We start from the raw sequence: 22,331 nt of genomic DNA, 5'->3' as shown, positions 1-22,331 counted from the left end.
GGGACTGCGATATTGTGGTGACAATCGGACACTTTGCAGGAACCAGTGAAACTAATACAGTGATCAGTGCTAAAAACATGCACAAGTTGTTAAACATCTAGGGCGATAAAAGGGTTAACTGTGTGCCTACTGGGTTTTAGTGTACTGTGTTAGGTGCTTTTACTAGGGGAAGTGATTTTTTTCCCCTGCTTTGCTGGAACACAAAATGTATCCCTTCCCCCCGTCAGAATGGAGATCTGCCTTGTTTACATATGCAGATTTCAGTTATGTGTGTTTCACCAATGATTGGTGGGTGCAGGAGGACATCCAGAGATTGACACCTGCAGATATAATAATCACAGCAGAAGCAGCCCACTGCAGCGTGTGCGAACCCCCTACAGGCGGAAGTGCAGAATCATGTATCTATACATAATCCTGCACAGGAGAGCCTCCCTGTAGCAGTAAATCTGCTATGGGGTGGACAGCAAGTGGTTAAACTCAACACTTACCACTAGGTTCTGTGGATATAAGCTAAACATCACAGAAAAACACCCATAGTGTAGTAGGTTCAAACAATCTGACCAATTTATTGAATAAAATGCACTCACAAGGTTAAAAATGTATATTGTAAATAAAGTCAAATCCAGTATACAATCATAGGGTACTTGCTGCTAATCCCCATCCTCAGCTGTGATGTCACCTGGCTCCTCCCCACATGTAAATTATGATCTTTATTGATCTATCACAGTGGGAGATTCCTGGATGGCTTCTGACTGTTTCCTGGCAACAACTTATTTACACAATAATGGGGAGGGGGGGGACACAACCAATGCCAATCTTCCTTTCATAGCTTCCCTATATAAAGTTGTGGTGATGGACGTGCGCCCTGAACCCCTGATGACATCATGTATGATGAAACGCATTGGGAGGAGCCAGGGCATATGTCACTACGCATGCATGCAGAACATCGGCCATTGCAATTTTGCAATTTTATTCAATATATTTTAACCATTGATACTGCACCATTGGAGGGTTATTTATTTCTTGCATTTACGATGTAGAGGCTTAAACTGTTGTAAACAATCGGCTCTTGGGGAGCAATCTGGAAGTAGCTAATGTGGAGGGTTTGAATGTCCTCTGTTGTGACGTGTGAGTAAATTTGAATGAGGTTGGACCCGAAGGGCATCTTCAAATAAAGTGGTTTACGACCACTCTATAACTTGAGGGTCATACCTTCTTGGTAAGTCTTCTCTTCACATAAGGGTGGTGTGCACTGGTGGGGTCCCACATATTTTTTGGATCCATTATTCACACAACTGGGCACTGGACACTATTTGGAGCTTGGGATTCCTTCACATTAAATTTGCACATGGACTTTTATTCTTGGTTCTATTTATATAACTTTATTGCACAATAATAATTGAGAAATAGTACGCATCACTTTTTAAATAATAAATAAAAGTCCATCAACCAAGTCCATGCAATTTCAATTGAAGTTAAGGGCAAAGAAGTCACCTCATATGTGCATACAATATCCCAAAAGAATGATGGGAAGAATTCTCTACCGGCACCATAGCATGCAGGGCCTCTTATCCTCAATTGTGGACCACCTAGATATGAGTGGTCAAACATCGCTCGATTAAACACGAGCTATGGTCGGATGGTCCTCATAAATGATCACTGGTGACCCTGCCAGCAACACACTTCTTGTTCCTAATCCAACCTAGTCCAACTCTTAAAGAAGTTCCATTAGAGATGATACCAGAGATGTTGAGGATGGATCAGGAATACTCTGCTGTGGTGTGAATGCTGGTTTATATGGCAAGGTAGATCCCTCCAGGGGTCAGTAATAATAAAAATACTTTATAATTGCTGCACTTGAGTGTTTTATATCATATTTAGGACATTTTGAACAATGAATGAATTTACAAATCCATGTTTTATAAATGCTGTGACTAGAAGCTCAGTGTATATTGATCATTATATACTGTGTTTTAGCACAGCACATTGGGTATATCCAGATGTACCTTGACCAGATAATACTGTATTTGGCTTTTCACCTGTCAGTTATATTTGACATATTTCTTTTGTTTGTGCTGCACATTGAAGAGTTATTCATTTTGAAATATCTGGTGTCAAGGTATTGTTCTGGCTGCAACATTTTATACATTGCAAACTAGCTAATTTTTTTTTTTTTTTGTTTATGTTTAATAAAATAGTTCTAATTTGCTGTACTTGTATAGAATGTTAATTCAAAGTCAAACATATCAATAATGTATTAATGCCCAAAATATATATATTTTTTAACAAAATTATTATTTATAGTAAAAAAATACATAAAAGAATACTAGTTTATATGTTTTTAGTAGACTTTGGGGTCGATTTACTAAAACTGGAGAGTGCAAAATCTGGCGAAGCTCTACATAGAAACCAATCAGCTTAACTAAACAAGCTGAAGTTAGAAGTTTATTGGCTCCCATGCACAGCTGCACGAGATTTTACACCCTCCAGTTTTAATAAATCAACTACTGTCCCAGCAAGATTAAAGAAATAAGTATAACTATTTGTGTTTTATTCTGTCTGTAAATGTTGTTTTAAATATATAATTTAAATGTGCAGAAAGTGCAGAATATGTCCTATTTCCAGGCTTACTGTACCTAGTTTTATAAATGTCCCAATTTTTTGCACATGTTACGGTGTACAGTGTTTCAGGCTAAAAAAATATTTAGCCAGATTGTGATGCTGAGACCTGTAGTCACTGAGCTCCCACTTTATAGGTCGCTCATAAACTTTATAGTTCTTTCCATGGTAGCAGAAGGATTTAAGTGTTTTCTGTAATATAACATTTCTAAAAGACTGCAAGAGGTAACAGCCACAACAAAACAAGGGAAAAACCGAGGACTGTAAATTAACGGTTTACAAAGCCGCACTACAAAAATTATTCCTTTTGTGGGTATATATGTGGCAGAGCAGTACTATAAAGATGTCATATTTTTACTAACCGTTATTTTTTTCTGGGCTATAAATTAAGTATATTATTGCATAACACATGAAACCTACAATTTTCCATATAAGGAGATAACACGGCTATTTGGAAAAGATCGTAGCATCATACACTATATTACTAAAAACATTGGGACACCTGCCTTTACATGCATATGAACTTTAATGGCATCCCAATGCGAAGGGTTCAATATTAGGTTTGCCCACCCTTTGCAGCTATAACAGCTTAAACTCTTCTGGGAAGGCTGTCCACAAGGTTTAGGAGTGTGTCTATGGGAATGTTTGACCATTCTTCCAGAAGTGCATTTGTGAGATCAGGCAGTGATGTGCATGAGAAGGTCTGGCTCGCAGTCTCCACTCTAATTCATCCGAAAGGTGTTCCATCAGGTTGAGGTTAGGCGTCTGTGCAGGTCAAGTTCCTCCACCCCAAACTCGCTCATCCTTGCCTTTATGGACCTTGCTTTGTGCACTGATACAAATCATTTGGTGGAGGGGGGATTATGGTATGGTGTTGTTTTTCAGGGGTTAGGCTCAGCATACTAAGACATTTTAAACAATTTCATGCTCCCATCTTTGTGGGAACAGTTTGGGGGTGGCCCCTTCCTGTTCCAACGTGACTGTGCACTGTAAAGACATGGATAAGTGAGTTTGGGGTGGAGGAAATTCACTGGCCTGTACAGAGTCCCAACCTCAGCCCAATAGAAAACCTTTGGGATAAATTAGAGCAGAAACTGTGAGCCAGACCTTCTTGTCCACATCGGTGCCTGACCTCAAAATACTCTTCTGGAAGAATAGTCAAACATTTCCATAGACACACTCCTAAACCTTGTGTACAGCCTTCCCAGAAGAGTTGAAGCTGTTATAGCTGCAAAGGGTGGCCCAACTCAATACTGAACCCTACGGACTAAGACTGGGATGCCATTAAAATTCATGTATGTGTAAAGGCAGGCGTTCCAATACTTTTGGGAATATAGTATATATACATATCTAGAACATGCAGTAAAGTCAAAGTGTTCTATGAATCTCATAAACAAAAATTAAGCAAGAGAGTGCTGACTAGAGGCATGACACCAAGACAGCCTACAAAAGTATGATTGCACCAGAATTGGGACAATCAGGAGACATAATTACAATTATTACAGCGAAGGCTTGATTATAAGCTATCTTTGCCAAGATTTGTTGATTATGCTGTTGCATGTAGCTTGCAAGCATATTTTGTATCTTTGTTTAGATAATTTGTACATAGTGTGAGATTTGTCATAATCGTATTTTGTTTTTAGACTTCAATGTACAAGAAAGGCAGAGTGGTATGCACATCTCCTATGGAAAAGTTGGTTTCTCTGCGGGGGCATTACAATCTCACCAGTCTGTCCCTCCAGACCTTTCAGATGAAGAATTTCTCTCTGTGTGTTCTATTGAAAACAAGCCAATCCCTTCTTCACAACTTTCAATTGTTATAACTTCCTATGACAAGACTATTGGTAAGACAATTTATTCTCTGACTGATAATAAGCCGTTAGATCAATTAATCTGTGGGTTGGGGATTAATGTCTTCCAGATCCAATAAGTAATGCAAAGTCAGACAGTGACAGGTAAATAGTCCCAAATATATCAAGTTAGTTTAATCTTCTGACTGAGATGTAGGGGGAGGGGACAATCCGAGGGATAGATTAGTATGCACATGGGATTTTATAGTGTTACCATTCTTTGAACAATTCAGTTTCCCAACAAGAGCTGAATATTGTAAGCCCAGACACTGCTCCCTGTCGTAGTATGCCATGCACTTGCCAATACATCATTTATCTTTTACTGACATATCCATTTATTTGCAAATTTGTTTCCACACAAACAAATTATAGGTTAACCTAATAAGTAAAGGTCCTGTGAAAAAAACACAGCCCATTCTAGCCAATGGATGTCGTGCCTCTCATTGTACATTGTAGCTGGAGGTAATTCATACCTCAGTGGTTTTTATTTTTATGTATTTATTTATTTATTTATTGGAGCACATATTCCAATAACAGCACACAGTATACCTGTTGGCTAGCTTTTTTTGCTAGGGACAATAATTTCTACATCTTTTTTTTTTATCTAAGTAGGTCATGTTATTCATAAAGCTATAACACAAAACTTAAAGCTGAACTACAGCCTTCCTTTCAGCACAGTTAGGTCCGGTTCACACTGAGGCAGCATGACTTACAGCGCGACTGCCTCAGGCGACCTGGACGCGACCACTGCGGCGACTTGCAAAACGACTTCTGTATAGAAGTCAATGCAAGTCACCCCAAAAGTCGTACAGGAACCTTTTTCTAAGTCGGAGCGACTTGAGTCGCTTCGATTAGAATGGTTCCATTGCACAGAGCTGGATGCGACTTGTCAGGCGGCTAAGTTGCCTGACGAGTCGCCCCTGTGTGAACTCTTACGGACTCATCTCCTGTACTGAAATCACATTCACTGCACACTGACAGCTTTTCATGGTATGCATTAGAAGGTGCAACAAGCCATATAGCAGGGATATGCAATTAGCAGACCTCCAGCTGTTGCAGAACTACAAGTCTCATGAAGCATAGCAAGACTCTGACAACCACAAGCATGACACCCAGAGGCAGAGACATGATGGGACTTGTAGTTTTGCAACATCTGGAGGTCCGCTAATTGCATATCCCTGCCATATAGAATCTGCCTTATTTCCTGGAGGATGTCCAGGATCATCTTGTCTTTTGCTCTCCAGCCATAATGTTCACCCCCTTAATTTATTGGATTTCCGTTCTTTCAATCATGGAGACTCAGCATAACATGGGGTCGTTACCTAGAATGACCTGCATGCAAATGCAGTCTGCTTGGAAAACCTACTTCTGTGACTGACATCCATGTATAAAGGCATTTATATATTTGCATAACTCCTCCCAAGAGCCAACCCCAGCACAAATTAAATATCCTTTCCTACAATTCTTCATTCTCACCAGTAAGTCCCACGCACCGGCACAAAACATACAAAAAATCTACTTTTTTATGCAGTGCCACATAAAATTAGAAAATGGAGCTGCACTAAAAATTACACAAAAAATGCAACTGGTGCACATTTAAGTTGAAATTACTCCCAACACCAAAGGAATTAAAGATTAGTCAATAGGTATAAACATATGTGCTCTTCATATGACTTGTGACAACACCACAAGCTCGTGTTCTTCCACCACATAGATTCTGTGCTTACCAGAGGCGAGTTATTATGAGCTTGTGGCTATTAACCCCGCCAGGGCATTGTTCCAAAGGAATGGTGATGACAGCTCTCAAGTGCTTGAGACCAAAACACACAGCAAATTACCACAGGGATTCAGTCATTCAATGGTCTCACTTGGAGGCCAGAAGGTAACCCGAAATGAAGAGGAACTCCCCATAGTGTAAATCGTATTAAAAAAGCATTTATTTAAAAGTAATGGTTGCACTTACACATAGTAAGACGTAAAACTTGCAAAGACAGAAGCCAGCCGGCAAGAGAACACCCATCTACTACTGTACACAGCGTCAGCATGTCAATCTTTCCAGTGCCACAGAACCCATGAATGTATTCATTCACTGCAACATGCTTACACAGCATTATCACAGCCCAATGGTGTGAATCCAGTGTAAAGCCTAGTGTAGCTAAAATAAAAATCAGTAAAAGAGATACAACCTACGGGCAGTAGGATGTGTTCCTTGTGCTGATTCCTCTTCTGTTAGTAGAAATCCTCCCTAGTGAATGCCCCTACCTTCACCATCATAATCTTTTGGTGGGGCGGAAGTTAATATAACTAATCGACTTTCATAGGCTCTCATTAAGAGAGCCTGACTAGGCCTGCCCTTTATGACTAGCTGCTCCATTCATAGTAGCTGCACTACAGTTTCTTTAAATGGGGGGGAGGGAGAGGTATCAATCACCCATCCATCCTTAGATCCTGTTTCATTCATTGAAACTGTAGTATGGCTTCTATGGGTGTAAAGGTCAACCATAGTCGGGATCTCTTGATGAGACCTCTGGCAGCCCATTAGCTTTACTAACTCCCATACTAACTCCTGCTGCACTGGAAGATTACCATGGGGGGAGGGGGGGGGGCTTTCCACTAACAGGGAACAAGCAAATGAGACACCTCCTACCAGCTAAAAGTTATGTCTTTGTGCTGATTTTTCTATTTATTTTTGCTATTTATTTTAGCTACACTTGGGCATTAAAGTGAATCTTTAAAACAAGCCCTTATTCATGGTGGTAGCTGTAGACACTGTGGATAAATTATTTGCTCAAATTCACAACAGAGGCACAACAATCTCAGACATTTTCTGTGGAGAGAAAGATCTTGGCATTCTGCGTACCTTCTAATGTAACCAAAAACCATATGTTTCTGAGCTCTCAGAACCTGGGATTTTTGAAGGTAAATTAATGTTTCCTGGCATGTTTTTCCTCAATGGCAGCATTCCTGTGACAAATAACTAGCTGAAACGGGTGGGATCATACATAGAAAGAAATGTATTTGAAAAGATTATTGCTTAGAACAAGCTAATGCTGACTTGATAGCATGTCTGCCGAATTCTACAGATGAGAAAGCTCCTGGGTCCATTCTGTAATGTCTCATAAACGTAAGCTGGGACGACCATGTTTTTTGAGGGTAAATTAATTTACAGTACATGGAGCTAGAGAAGTTAGTGATAGCTTGTTTTAAAACTGCTTTACTGCTTGTTAAGACTATGTAAATACTTTAATGTCCATAGTCTGAGTACAAGTGTCCCTAACATGATAATACATTTAATCAGAGCTAATTGTTACTAGTGCTGAGTGTGGATTTCAGTGGATCCCTGTTTATTCTGAAACAGGAGTAATTAAAATGTCCTATGTACAATGTATAAAACCAAACCTAAACCAAACTCAGTAAGGGCCTGTGTTAAAGAGCTTTTGTTTGCTTCAGATGGGTTTTGCATTCTCATACAAGTCTATGGGAATGCAAAGCAAACTTCAAGCAGGTGAAATCCAGATCACAAGACCATCTTCAAGTAGAATGCACCTGTCAATGAATTCTGAAGAATCCTAAACTGACATCAAACTTATGTCATCAACAAAACCCCAAAACTCATCAACAAAGGCCCTTACTCAGTTGATAGTCAATAAAAATCATATCTTTAGGTCTGGGTGCAGGAACTGTATGTGAAGTTTTGCTAGTCTCCATGGCCAAATGAAGCATTTACAGTCATTCTCAGAACTGTGCATTTTTTGTTTGCACACAGTAGATATGACATTATTATTGCAAATTCATAATTGTAATTAACTTTATAAAACAGAAATCCTCCATTCGGACAGACAACAGAGCCTTAAAGCACAAGCCCTCCATGAACTTGGCAATCTCTATCTGTATGCAGGGAATAAAAGGTAATATTTATTTAACTTATTGTCTCAGATATAGTATAGTATGCTTAAAAATGTTGGCTTATTAAATAAAGAGGAGAGATTGCAAGTAATGACCAAGTAGGTTAATGGTTTCATTTTGAAACTTGTACCCACATAATTACTTTTGCAATCCTGTTGCTTTGGACAATAATTCCAAATTTACCCGCTCAAAGTTTTATGCCCTGGTTGCCTTGTGTAGTACTGCACAGCTGATGGTTGATTTGTACCAGTTGCGGCTGGTGCTCAATATTTGGGGGGGGGGCAGCAAACAAACTTGCCCCTCCCGTGGTAGACAGAGGGCATCGACGATCATTGCCCCCCCACGTGGGGGATGGACGGCAGTGATCAGTGTCCTCCCATAGGGGATTGACAGTGGCGATTAGGAGGCTGATGCTGCTTCTTGTTCCAGGGAAGAGCTGTGGATGTTGCTTCTCCTCACAGTCGAATAGGAAGTGGGTCCTCCTGAGACCCGACTGGCTGGGAGTTCTAAGACTCCAATCGGGTCTCAGGAGTCTCTTCCAGATTAGCCGGGAGGAGAATCAGGAAGACAATAGCGAACATTAAGTCACTATTGTCACACAACTAGGTGGGCTCCCTGAGCCCACCCTTTTTTGAAGCCAGTTAGAGCCTTCAGGCTCTAATCATGTGATTAAAAAGAAAAAAACGATTGAAATCCATGCGTTCGGCACCCTGCATGTAGATTAGGGGCCAGGCGCATGGATTAGGGTGCGGCGCCCCTGCACCCCTAATGGATGGGCCGCCACTGATTTGTACTATTTTTTGTAATCTAAGACAATGTGTTTGACAAGTCATTATTGAATACTTTGACATTTTCCTGTAAAAACATAAGAAGAAGAAGATGAGGTCTAGTGTTAATAACCCCTAGCTAATTTTGGATACTTTTTTTAAAGTGTATGTTACCCCAAATGTCTTATTCCTAATATGTGTATGTTGTATCATGTGCTTGTATTAAATGTATCCTATTATTTTGCATTGCTTCCTATATGTAAAATTCTCTGGTGATCCTGCCAGTTCCCCTGCTGTTCTATTAGAAATTGACCGCACCAGGGCATGAAAGCCTAGCAATCCTAGAGTGGTTAGTTTTCTTCTTTGTATTCCACATGGGAGCACAGCATGTCTGTCCTCCAGATTTATGCTAACACTCACTGGGAAATCAGTGTACTGCTGTTTCTCTGCCTCCTGCTAACACACCCCCTTCAGCCTCCATCCCCAGCTCTCTAAGCCCCTTATGCAGCTAAAAACAGAGATCATAAGATCACTTATAAAACAAAAAGAAAAAAAAAGGTATGCATAATATACTAAATGGGTTGTTTAAGGGGTCCCATATATTTTATAGATTTTCTTCAGCATGAGTTTGTTAGGTGTAATGTAATACTGTATGTGTTTTCAGTTTGCAAATTGTATGCTATAATTTACTCTGCTAGCAAGTGGAAAATAATCGTGGAATATCATATTTGGTCGTATCTAATGCTAATAGAATATTTTATGAACAAGTACAGGAAAAGTGGAAAAGCACCATGAACAGAGGTAGCAGCCACTACCAGACCTCTGTTATTGGGAGGGGGGGTCATAGCTTTCATACAGGCTTAGATGTCTCCCCATCAATATTACACTGATCGAGTAAACAACATAATGATTCGTGTGTCAGTTACAGTAGGCTTCCAGACTCATAGGTTTGTAATATTTTCTGACCAATTTGTGAGCATGGTAGGCATTTTTAATAGTGAAGAAATAACAGGGTCACAATCTATATTTTGTAAATGCCATTTTCTGGTCATAATATTCTGACAGGCTTCAGTCAGCAGAGAGAGTGACCGTGAATGATTGCAAAGCTGTAGTTGCAACACGGCAGGGGTGTCAGACCACTTCATTCAGACCACTGCTGTTACACAGCATGCATTCTTTAGCTGTAGCCTCTTGCTAAGCATGGGAATATCTTTCTGTAGCTGGAAGAAGCTGTAAAAGCAACAATAACTGTAAAATATTAGACATGTTATGTTTGGAGGCACCCTGGCTTTATTGGTAACTTTTTTACATTGCAAGTGGGCTTTAATAACGTCTAAATTAATGATATACAGAGGAGTGCAGCGCATATCAGGGCTCAATAAAACATAAAAAATGTGATAAAAAGCCCATATAAATCCAATGGAAGATCCGAAGGTGGACAGTCCCCGCAGGCAAAGATTCCACTTGAGAAAATTGCTGCCTTCTATGAAATCGTCAGTAGTGGTCAGTATTTTCACTGTCTTCCGTTATATTGGCAAAGAAAGATTGGTGCTTGGTCTCTATTTCCCGTTGGACTCTAGGGTCTTCTAACAAAGAGGGGTCTAGCCTCCATAGTCTCGATGGTCCAAGTCGTAGGTCGCTTAGAGTGGTTGAAATAGGGGCATGATCAGACCATGAAATGAGACTAATGTCAAATTTCATGATGTATTGAAGGGTCTATTTATCCACCAGGAAGGAATCAATGCTTGAATAATATAGCTACGAGTGGGAAAAGTATGTATAGTCATGTTCAGAGCCATGCTGTGCTCTTCATACATCAAAGATGTATGGAGAGCACAGCATGGATGAATTTCGGACAGTTGGCAACACTAGTTGTCACTCCCACCTCTTCATAATACAGCAGACCCCCATAGAGACACCCATTAGATTAGAGTCCCCTTATATCAGCACCCCAACACTTATGGGTGGCTCTAAGGGGGTGGGGTGCTGATATAAGGGAACTCTGATCTAATGGGGGATCTCTAAGGTGGAGTGCTGATATAAGAGGACTCTGCTCTGTTGGGGGGTCTCTGGGGGATGCTGACTGCTGGTTTAATGGTTGTTCACAATCCATTAGATCAACAGCCAGTTAGTGTCCTTTTACATTAGCAGCTCCCATCCCTTAACGACCTCCATTACATCCCACTTACAGGAACAATTAGGTTGAGTTTCCTCATATCAGTGCCTCCTGTCCCTAAAGAGCCAAAATAGCTTTCCTTATTGGCAGGAGCGGCTGCAACGCAGGAAGTGTGGGAGCCAGAATTTGGGGGCAGAACTGGGAGGTGGAGCAGTTCTAATGTAACATTATTTTCCTCCCACTGTGCAATGGGGGGGGGGGGGGTTAAGCAAGAGAGTCAAGTAAAATGCAGAGAGAGTACAGGCAGGCACTGCTGTGGTGCACTGACAGGATTGGAATTCTCGAGGAAGAAGGTCCTGTGTCATTGTCTTGGTGGCTCTTATTTGACTTTTTTTGGAATAGGTAACGTTGGATTGTTCCTGTTGGTGTGCAGCCTTTTTATTCTTTCTCATTGGTGATCATCGTCGGCGAGCCGTGGCTTGCACCCAGCGCATCTGGACTTCAGTGATTGCTCACCAGTGCTGCGGTGCATTGATAGCAGAGCACCCGGCACTGGGACAGGACGGTTAGACTGAAGATATCCATGCTATGGGTAACCAGGTTCAGGTGGATTGAAACCTGGTCACCCAGCACATTCAGGATAGCACGGGACTAATTTCTGTGCCCCTTGAAATGTTGCGCCTGGGACGACCACACCGGCTGACCCTCACGCTATGCCACTGGATCTAACATTTGTCTGTATGCTTGTTGGGGAGATTTCTTCAGCGTTTCTGCCTATATTTTTTAAGGGTTGAAATCTCTCTCAGTTTATTGCTATCTCTGTGCACTTTGAGAAAATCTTTGCTCCCTACCTTTTCGGGTAAGGGTGTCAGGCAGAACCAGAAGTGAAGTCTCCTCAAGGGTCCAAAATAGCAATAAAAACTTGAAAGATGTTCTAACTTCTCCAGCTGTATGCAAAAAAACAAACAAAAAAAAACATTTGCCTAGAATTGATCTTCAAAGCACACTGGTACTTTGTCCTGTCAGGGTAAAGCAAAAGGTTTGCATTACCTCCCCCCCCCCCCATCCCATCCCCAGTAGTATGTACTGTGCCTAGTGTTTCTTTGCTCCCCCAATGCTCTGTATGGCACCAAAACTGAAGTAAATTTGCAGTACTTCTGTGTATAGAGAGGTCCAAGTGACAGCATTTGGCATTTCAGTGCTGTTACATGGGAGTCCGTAGCCTTGTGTAAGCTTGAGACTTTTAGCTTATACAGGACTCTTTTTCAGTCCATGTATCTGAACAAAGTTGGAGTGGTGCAGGTAAAAGGAAGGCAACTATATGTTGCTGGGGAAGTGTGCAATAACGTGGACCTGTATTGGTTCAACCCCCACCAGTCTTTATATTGGACCAGGCTAGTGTTTCCTGTTTATCGCTAGTCAGTATATTTACTATATGGCACTACAGTATTTTTCTAAGTTCCACCCTTTTTAAAAAAAGTTCTCCTACTATTGTGGTGCAGTATTTGCTGCATTATTTGCTTACAGTCAAGCAAACACATTGAAACGAAAAGGCTATAATACACAATATCAACTTGTAATGCCTCACAATGGGTTAACTTTCTTGTCAGTTTTCCCTTGGTATAGCTGTTTATCTTCTTACATTAGAGTGTGAAAAATGACATTCTTTGGAATGTACCATATTTATTATAGCAATTTAGTTATCAAGCTGACAGATAAAAGCTATAATCCATTACAGCTTTACATTGCATTGGAAATTAATTTATATAATCACACTCTGTAAATGTTTGTTAAACAAAATTGTGTTAAAAGTGTGAGGGCAGCCAGCTTAAGTACATGGGAAGAAAACCGCAGCTTCTTTTCTCTCGCTGTGTGTGTTTTATTGTTATGTGATTGAATATAAATGGTATAATGGATTGTAGTTACAACCTTGCTTGATTTGTTGAAAACATTCCTACTATTATTTAAAAAATCCAAAAGGAAACATTTTAAGATCCACTGTTAGACTAGCGTAAACCCTTTTTAAAATGACCCTTATCTAGACAAATCACTCCAATTTGTGAGCCCTTTGATGTTCTAAATGTTGGGCTGTATTTCCACAATTTAGACACATAGTAGTTATTTGAGTGGGCCATTTACTGCTATGGATATGTTTTCCTTAATGTGCGTCTATAAATATGTGTGTGTTTGTATATTTATATATATATATATATATATATATATATATATATATATACAGTGGCGGCTGGTGATAAAAAATGTTGGGGGGGGGGGGCGCAAACCCCTCCAGGTCCCTATCTACCCATTCTCTGCTGTCATGGCTCCTAATACCCGAACACATACACAGAGCGCACAGTACATACAGAGCACACAATGCATACAGAGAACACACAGTACATACACGACAGATACAATACACACAGTACATACACAACACATACAATACACACGGTATATTCACAGAACGCACAGTGCATACACAGAACACACAGTACATACAGAACATACAATACACACACAGTACATACAATACATACACAGAACACACACAGGACGCACAGTACACACAATACATACACGAAACACACAGTACATACAATACATACGATACACACACACACAGAACACACAGTACATACAGAACATACAGTACATACAGTACACACACAGTACATACAATACATACACAGAACACACACAATACATACACAGAATACACAGCACATACAATACATATGATACACACACACAGAACACACAGTACATACAGTACATACAATACACACACAGTACATACACAGAACACACATAGTACATTACACACACACACACACACACACACACACCACACAGTACATACAATACATACACAGAACACACACAGGACGCACAGTACACACAATACATACACAGAACACACACTACATACGATACACACACACAGAACACACAGTACATACAACACACACACAGTACATACAATACACACACACAGAACACACAATACATATACAGTACATAATATACACACAGTACATACACAGAACACACACAGTACATAGAATACACACACACACACACACACACACACACAGAACACCCAATACATACAATACACACACAGTACATACAATACACACACATACACAGAACACACTTCTTCCCAGCCTGAATGTCCGTTTTGAGTTTTCCACATTTTAAAACAACCTGTTGCTGTGAAGCTTCCCCATCTTATCACAGAGTCCAACAAAGTAGCTGGCAGCTGCCATGCCATGAGTTACTGTATCCGGAGCAGTCTACCTGAAGGGGGGTGAGCAGAGTGACATACAGAGTTCTGATGATATCAGCCGATTTGTGAGCAAAATTCAGTGGAGTAAATGCAGGAGGGTTAATCACACTTGCATTCAATTTTTTGGAATGTGTAGTGAAAAGGGGGGGGGGGGGGATCTAATCTGGTTTCACCAACAGCTGAATAGATGAAAAGTAAGAGTAATCCTCGGGTGACATAAAAATGTGATCTTTCCACACAAGCAGGCTTACAGGCAAAACACTCACTTGGACAGGAATCTCCACAATAAAATTCTCCTGGTGGGAGTGAGGACAGCTTCGTAAAGAAGTATAAGAATTGAAGGCATAATTAGCAGGGCCAGACAAGAATGCAAGGGCAGTAAACTAAGGCACTACAATTACACATCAGCTAGGCAGCTGAGCTGGCAAATGTTCCTCAGTACACAGTACTAACAAAAAGCCTCAGGGCTGCAAGGCACTTACCTTGCTTCCAGCTCCGCTCGGGCCATGCAAAGAATGGAGCTGTGAGGTCACTTCCGGTTTTCGTAAAACCCGGAAGTAACCTCTAAATTAAACAACAATGCTCCCGCCCATAGTGATTCTACGGGCGGAAGCGAATTGGCACTTTCATTTGCGCCACAAGGCGGGTTAAAATCCCGCAAATGAAGCTCCACGTCTGCAATCTCATGATTGCATTGACGTGGCGCCCGGACACAGTGCACTTAAGGACCTTTTTTAAAATTTTTTTTTTTTTTTTTTTAAAGGGCCAGTTTTAAAAAAAAAAATTTTTTTTTCATTTTTTTTTCATTTTTTTTCTTTGGTGACTGGGGGGGGGGGCGGCGCCCAGGCGCCCCCTATGGACGGGCCGCCACTGTATATATATATATATATATATATATATATATATATACAATGCATGCAGATTGTGGCTGGTGGCTGGCTGAGTGCTGTTCATAGTTTCCTAAAATCATCACAGCACCCTACCTCATTACTAATCCCAAGAGCCCTCATTCCTGATGCAGGCAATGGGCTGGCATTTGGGGGGAGTTTTGCCAAAATTAGAATGCCTAGCCATTTTGGCAATCTTCCTAGGCAAGGTTGCATTAGTATGGAGACCACTCCAGGTAACACCCACATGTGATGCTGTGCCTCTATGACTGAAAGATCTGATATGAATGAAGGGGGCAAACAAAGAACAGTACGGCTGGATGCAGGATATCCTCCAGCTGGGAAATAGGGCAGGCTATATCTGACTTGTTGGTTCTGAAACCCATACATTAACTACCAGTAATTGATTCCATAAACGTACTCCAATTAGTCCCTGATCCATGAATGAGTGAAATGTATTGCTTAATACACACAAATTTTCCTAAAACTGGAACCAACTCCTTTTATTCTGAGTTTATTAGGAAATGGTAAAATGCAGACACTATCTATTTTTTTTATAAAGATTTGCTCTGCTTTACAGTAACTCTAAATGAGGATTTTGTGACAATAGCGCCGTAATATTAAATATTAAAATTCTTATGTTAATTGGTAAAAAATAATCTTCAGGCTCCTTTCACACACTCATTGCCTGATGTGTTGAGTAGGGGATTTGTGAAAAATTCCCCTCCTGAAGTGAAGCAGAATAGGACGGTCCATTCAGTATTTACCTCCATTTAACAAAAGAAATCCAGACCCATATAAGATGAATGCATCCTTTTACATCAGACTGCCTCTGATCTGACACATTTAGGTCAGAAAAAATGGAAAGGGATGCAGACCTTTTCCATCATTTTTTGGACCTAGACAAGCTAGAAGGTAAGTTTACATCATCATGCCCATAGACTTAAGCTGGCCATACATGAATCAAAGTTCAAGTTCATGAATCAAAGCAGGGTTTCTGCAGCTCGATTGGTGCTGCAGGCTGTAGCGGCAGTGCCGATCAGTGTATTCTGGCGGAGAGGAAATCTCCCTGCTGTCATAATACAAAGGCTCAGTTGCAGGATTCCCCCATCCCCACTGAGTGTGTGGATGGGGAAATCAAGTCATTTTCTTTTATCATTGGACTCACTGATTGAACGGAAAAAAAAAGAGTCATCTATGGGCTGCTTTACATGGAACTTCCAATCAAGTCCTCCTGAAAAGAACTGACAAGCCGACTTGATTGGATCATTCATGTGAAAAGGGATTTAAGGTATTTAATCAATCAATTAATCATGCAATCTTTGCATCAACAGAACAATTCCATGAATATGATTCTGATTACATTCGCTTACTATACTGCCCTAGGCAGTCACATTTTTTCTGCCACATAATTCAAGTATATACAATGTTCAGATGCTGGCTTCTTTTTTTCACAGCTAACTAAATATTACATTGGGGCTTTGCTATAGGAACTCTCTTTTGACAAGACAATTAATTTGTCATCTATTAGCTCATAATCTGCTTTGCATTTGATATTCATCAACAAAGATGTTCTCCATTGTTGCTGTCATATTTATCTAGTGCTTCCAGTTGTGACTGTCATTGTCATTTACTATATCCAGCAGGTTAATCTACAAGATTTTTTTTTTTTTAGTTTGTTTGCTTCTCATTGGAATATTACATTGTGGTATTTGTTCCATACTAAGTGCGGTCATTTGTAATAGTAAGACAACTGAAATGAGCTGATTTTAGTTTCATTATTTCAAGGTCATCTGCAGTTTTCATTTATATATTTCGATTTTTCCAGGACATTTTGGAGCATATGCAAGCACAGTTTTGCCGGTATTTAGCACTGTGCCAGCAGTCTTGGGGCTTGTGCTGATAGGCAAATACAACTTTCTTGCATTCCATTTGCATTTGACATCAGTTTCTGGGATCATTCAGTTCAGAGGATACGACTCTCTTTACTCATACTTAATAAAGGCCTTTTGTTTGCACCCAGCAGCTGAATGTAACGGGGGAGTGGGGGGGGGGGGGGGTGAAAGGTAGGTAGTAACTATCTGTGAGTCTCTGGAGGTTGGCATTAAAATGTAACCTGTGGTTTTGTCCTGTATGGTAAAAATAGTTTAGCTTTTAAAACCTTCTGAACCTGTTGCAGATTTTGAAACCCATGCTTGTAGTACCTGCTTCACACTGGAATCGCTCAGAAAAGCACTGCCCAGTGCGTTCTGATCTCTGTGCATGAAACTTGGACAGAACGTGGGTTTCCTGCACCACGTTCTGGTGTGAATGGGTCCTTAACCACTTGCAGACCGGACCAATTTGCTGGTCAAAGACCAGACCCCTTTTTGCGATTCGGCACTGCGTCGCTTTAACTAACAATTGCGCAGTCGTGCGACGTGGCTCCAAAACAAAATTGACGTCCTTTTTTTCCCACAAATAGAGCTTTCTTTTGGTGGTATTTGATCACCCCTGCAGTTTTTATTTTTTGCGCTATAACCAAAAATAGAGCGACAATTTTGAAAAAAACGCATTATTTTTTACTTTTTGTTATAATAAATATCCCCCAAAAATATATAAAGAAACATTTTTTTCCCTCAGTTTAGGCCGATGCGTATTCTTCTACATATTTTTGGTAAAAAAAATGACAATAAGCGATTATTTATTGGTTTGCGCAAAAGTTATAGCGTTTACAAAATAGGGATAGTTTTATAGCATTTTTATTATTCATTTTTTATTATTATTTTTTTTACTAGTAATGGCGGCGATCAGCGATTTTTATTGTGACTGCGACATTGTGGGGGACCCATCGGACATTTTTGACACATTTTTGGGACCATTGTCATTTATACAGTAATCACTGCTATATAAATGCAGTGATTCCTGTGTAAATGACACTGGCAGTGAAGGGGGTTAACCAGTGGGTGGCAGTGTAGGGGTTAAGTGTTCCTAGGGGTGTGTTACTAACTGTGGGGGGGTTGGGCTTTCATTTAGTGAACACTGATCTCTGCTCCAATCACATGGAGCAGAGATCAGCGTCACTAGTTGCTAGGCAGAATGGAGAAATGTTGTTTACACAGCATTTCCTCCATTCGGCCGCTCCGTGAGACGATCGCGGGGATGCCCGCGGCGATCGAGTCCGCGGGTCCCGCGACCGGACTCACGGAGGTCCCGACCAGCGCGGGAGCGCGCCGCCGGCGGCGCGCTCCCGATGGCAGGGCGGCATTGAATATTGGACGTACCTGTACGCCAATATGCCTGCCCGTGCCATTCTGTCGACGTACATCGTCGTGCGCTGGTCGGGAAGTGCTTAAAGTCTGAGAATGCCTGAAATTTTTAATTACAGTACCGGTACAATACAGTGGGTAAATGTTTACATAGTTGCTTTTACTTCTGAAATGAAGATGGAATCCAGGAGCACTCCAGCAATGGAATACTCTTTATTGCAAAAAAAAGGCTAGCAACAATTTAAAAAGCTGGAGTGTTTTAATTGTTTTTTAGTCTTTGATGTGCTGAAAAAAGGAGGATTTGATGCACAGAGTGCTCCTGGATTCTATCTTCATCTTTAATAATGTTGGAATATATCTTTGTAGCAAGGTCTCGGCCTTGTCCAGTTCAATGAGGTCCTCCAAGGCCAAGGATAGCTGACATCCTTCAATATGTAGTGGGTTGTGAGGCATAGTGGGTGCAAAGATGGTGAAAGTCATTGGACGCCAGACACTTCTTGGATGTAAAAGAGGTTTTATTTCTTTTGACAGTACTTTTTGTATTTTTGGGGGAAAGAGGGATAGGGCCAAAACACCTTAAAGTAGTTATAGATTCAATTGGCAGACTTCAATATGAAGACAGCCATGCAGGGAAAGGCCCCAGCAAGCGCCACATCTGCACATGCAGGAATGCTGTCTCTTATGGTAACAGACTTTAACAGTTCCTAACTCAAACACAACAGTCCTTTCAGCTTCACTGCAACTTTCTCTTGTAGTTCTTCAACACTGAGCTCCCGGTCTCTTACTAGACCCACTGATTCACTGACTCTGAATCCTTTGAGCTCCTCTAAGGTTGGTGGTGGTATCTCCCTCAAACGTCACCCCTGCTTCTCTGTTGGGTCCCTAGCTTGGCACTCCAGATACTTCTCAAGCTTCACCCCTGCTAACTGATGAGGTCCCTGGCTTGACTCACAAGGCTGCTCTGCAAGTGTCTCCTCCATGGGTTGGGTCCCTGACTTGATCACCGCTTGAAGTTTCCTGATTCTCCCCGTGCCCGTTCGGTGAGAATGTGGTTCCGGTACTTGCTTCAGTTACTCACTGTGGTCCCCAGTAAAGGTGGTTGGTCCCCTTGTGTCGTCAGCTTCCCTTCTATCTCTGACCACTGACATATTCTCTGTCCGACAGAATTGTCACTTTTGGTTGGACTGCAAGCCGCAGTTCCAACCCTGCACTGCCCTCTTACTTCTGTATAGGCCTCTCATACAGCCTGGCAGCCAGATGCCCCCGGGATAAGCCCAATCTGGGGCATTTGACACACATCCACCCAGACAGCTGTCCAGATGGCACAGAACATAGATCACCTGACCTCACCTGAATATATAGGTTCTCCCAGCAGGCCAAGGGATCCAAGAAAACCCCATTGGCTGAGACACCCATATACTCATAACCTGGTCTTGGATTGCCTTTCTGTCTAGTACCACCAAGTACCCGGCCCGGTGGTAGAAGAGAAAAGTGCAACCAGGCCAAACATAGGGAGAAATCAATAGATCTGTATCAATCAATCAAGATAACTACCCCAGGCAAGTAAATTTGTGAGGAGCTCCCTGACTAAACCCCAGGATGCTACATTTCTATTGGGTGAGCAACACTAGGACCAACCCCAAACATGCTGGATAAGTATGATTTCTCTTGTTACAAAGACAGACGTCTATGACCTACCTCGGTCAATCATGAGTGCCAAGCATTTATGAACTTTATCTTTCTTACATAGATTTTGTCTGCAGTGTTATTTGAATAATTTATAGATATGAGTTATTATCCACCTGCAAAACATAAAGGTATATGAGTGTTGTCACCACAGGGTGGCACTGTGAAAAGCACAATTAATGATACACTATTCCAAGTCCTAGAATAGATATATGTAGGAATTGGAAGAAATTTACTTTTCAGGCATACTGTACTTATTTGTTAAAAGAATTAATAATGTTTATTTATTACAAATCATTCATGAAAAAGACTAGGACAAGAATAAAAACATTTACGTATGTGAATGTGATTTTAAAAACATGTGTCAGTTACCAACCAGACAGTCCAGAGTTTAAACTGACCCTCCATAGACTGGGTTGGTAGGGTGACAAAAAGTTATTTGGCTTCACAAATGAGCTCCTTAACCACTTACAGACCGGACCATTTTGCTGGTCAAAGACCAGACCACTTTTTGCGATTCGGCACTGCGTCGCTTTAACTGACAATTGTGAGGTCGTGCGACGTGGCTCCCAAACAAAATTGATAACCTTTTTTTCCCACAAATAGAGCTTTCTTTTGGTGGTATTTGATCACCCCTGCGGTTTTTATTTTTTACGCTATAAACAAAAATAGAGCGACAATTTTGAAAAAAACGCATTATTTTATACTTTTTGTTATAATAAATATCCCCCAAAAATATATAAAAAAAAATTTTTTCCCTCAGTTTAGGCCGATACGTATTCTTCTACATAATTTTGGTAAAAAAAATCACAATAAGCGATTATTGATTGGTTTACGCAAAAGTTATAGCGTTTACAAAATAAGGATAGTTTTATGGCATTTTTATTAATAATTGTTTTTTTTTTTTTAACTAGTAATGGTGGCGATCAGCGATTTTTATTGTGAATGCGACATTATGGTGGACACATCGGACATTTTTTACACATTTTTGGGACCATTGTCAGTTATACAGCAATCACTGCTATATAAATGCAGTGATTCCTGTGTAAATGACACTAGCAGTGAAGGGGTTATCCAGTGGGTGGCAGTGTAGGGGTTAAGTGTTCCTAGGGGTGTGTTACTAACTGTGGGGGGTTGAGCTTTCATTTAGTGAACACTGATCTCTGCTCCAATCACATGAAGCAGAGATCAGCATCACTAGTTGCTAGGCAGAATGGAGAAATGCTGTTTACAACGGCATTTCTCCATTCAGCCGTCCCGTGAGACGATCGCGGGTATGCCCGCGGCGATCGAGTCCGCGGGACCCGTGACTGGACTCACGGGGGTCCTGACCGGCACGCGAGTGCGCCGCCGGTGGCGCGCTCGTGATGGCAGGGCGGCATTGAAGATTGGACATACCTGTACGCCAATATGCCTGCCCGTGTCATTCTGCCGACGTACATCGGCGTGCGCTGGTCGGGAACCGGTTAAGAATAAGACATGTATATGCATATGGGATGATCTAATCATTTGTCATACAATGATAGTATATAAAGGGGTTGATAAAGCCAAACCAGAATAGATCAATTCTGCTCAATGTTCAAAAGGTACAATCAAGATTTGCTTGAATAGTTTTGTGCTATATGAAAATATATGTAAAGTAGAAAAGGTATAAATTCGTCACTGAGTTGAGGCAGGCAGGTAACACAGGAACTTCACAGGGGGTGCCCGATCACTATAAAGCAGCTACAAATTATAATAATTAAGCATGTAGTATTGGGTAAATAAGACCCTTTTCGGTTTGTGAAGAAGGTGGGTAGTCACATAAATTTTCCTGAAGGATGTTTCACTGAGCATGTGCATATACATATATGCTGGGGCTCGTTAGGGCACTTAAAAATTGCGGAACCAGGAAAGGGCTAAAATAAACAAAAACTTGGAAATGTCCATATGCATCAAAGGGAGCTAGCTGAATGCTAGACCA

The 22,331-nt window shown here is 41.0% G+C and overlaps 1 protein-coding gene across 2 annotated transcripts in view; it reads left to right on the top strand.

Moving 5' to 3' along the window:
- The window catches only part of CFAP54 (cilia and flagella associated protein 54), a 538,848-nt gene that overhangs the window by 350,035 nt on the left and 166,482 nt on the right, over window positions 1-22,331 (top strand). For both annotated transcript variants that reach the window (XM_077472059.1, XM_077472058.1), the window contains exons 42-43: window positions 4,263-4,463; window positions 8,290-8,377. In XM_077472059.1, the coding sequence (XP_077328185.1) occupies window positions 4,263-4,463; window positions 8,290-8,377 (289 nt within the window). The remainder of the gene's footprint in view (window positions 1-4,262; window positions 4,464-8,289; window positions 8,378-22,331) is intronic.

The sequence above is a fragment of the Lithobates pipiens genome, unplaced genomic scaffold, assembly GCF_037356315.1.
Source record: "Lithobates pipiens isolate NorthernLeopardFrog02 unplaced genomic scaffold, aLitPip1_a1.2 Scaffold_8, whole genome shotgun sequence".
Taxonomy (NCBI): Eukaryota; Metazoa; Chordata; class Amphibia; order Anura; family Ranidae; genus Lithobates; species Lithobates pipiens.
Note: the sequence above shows the minus strand (reverse complement) of the source record. Positions and strands in the feature narration are given on the sequence as shown.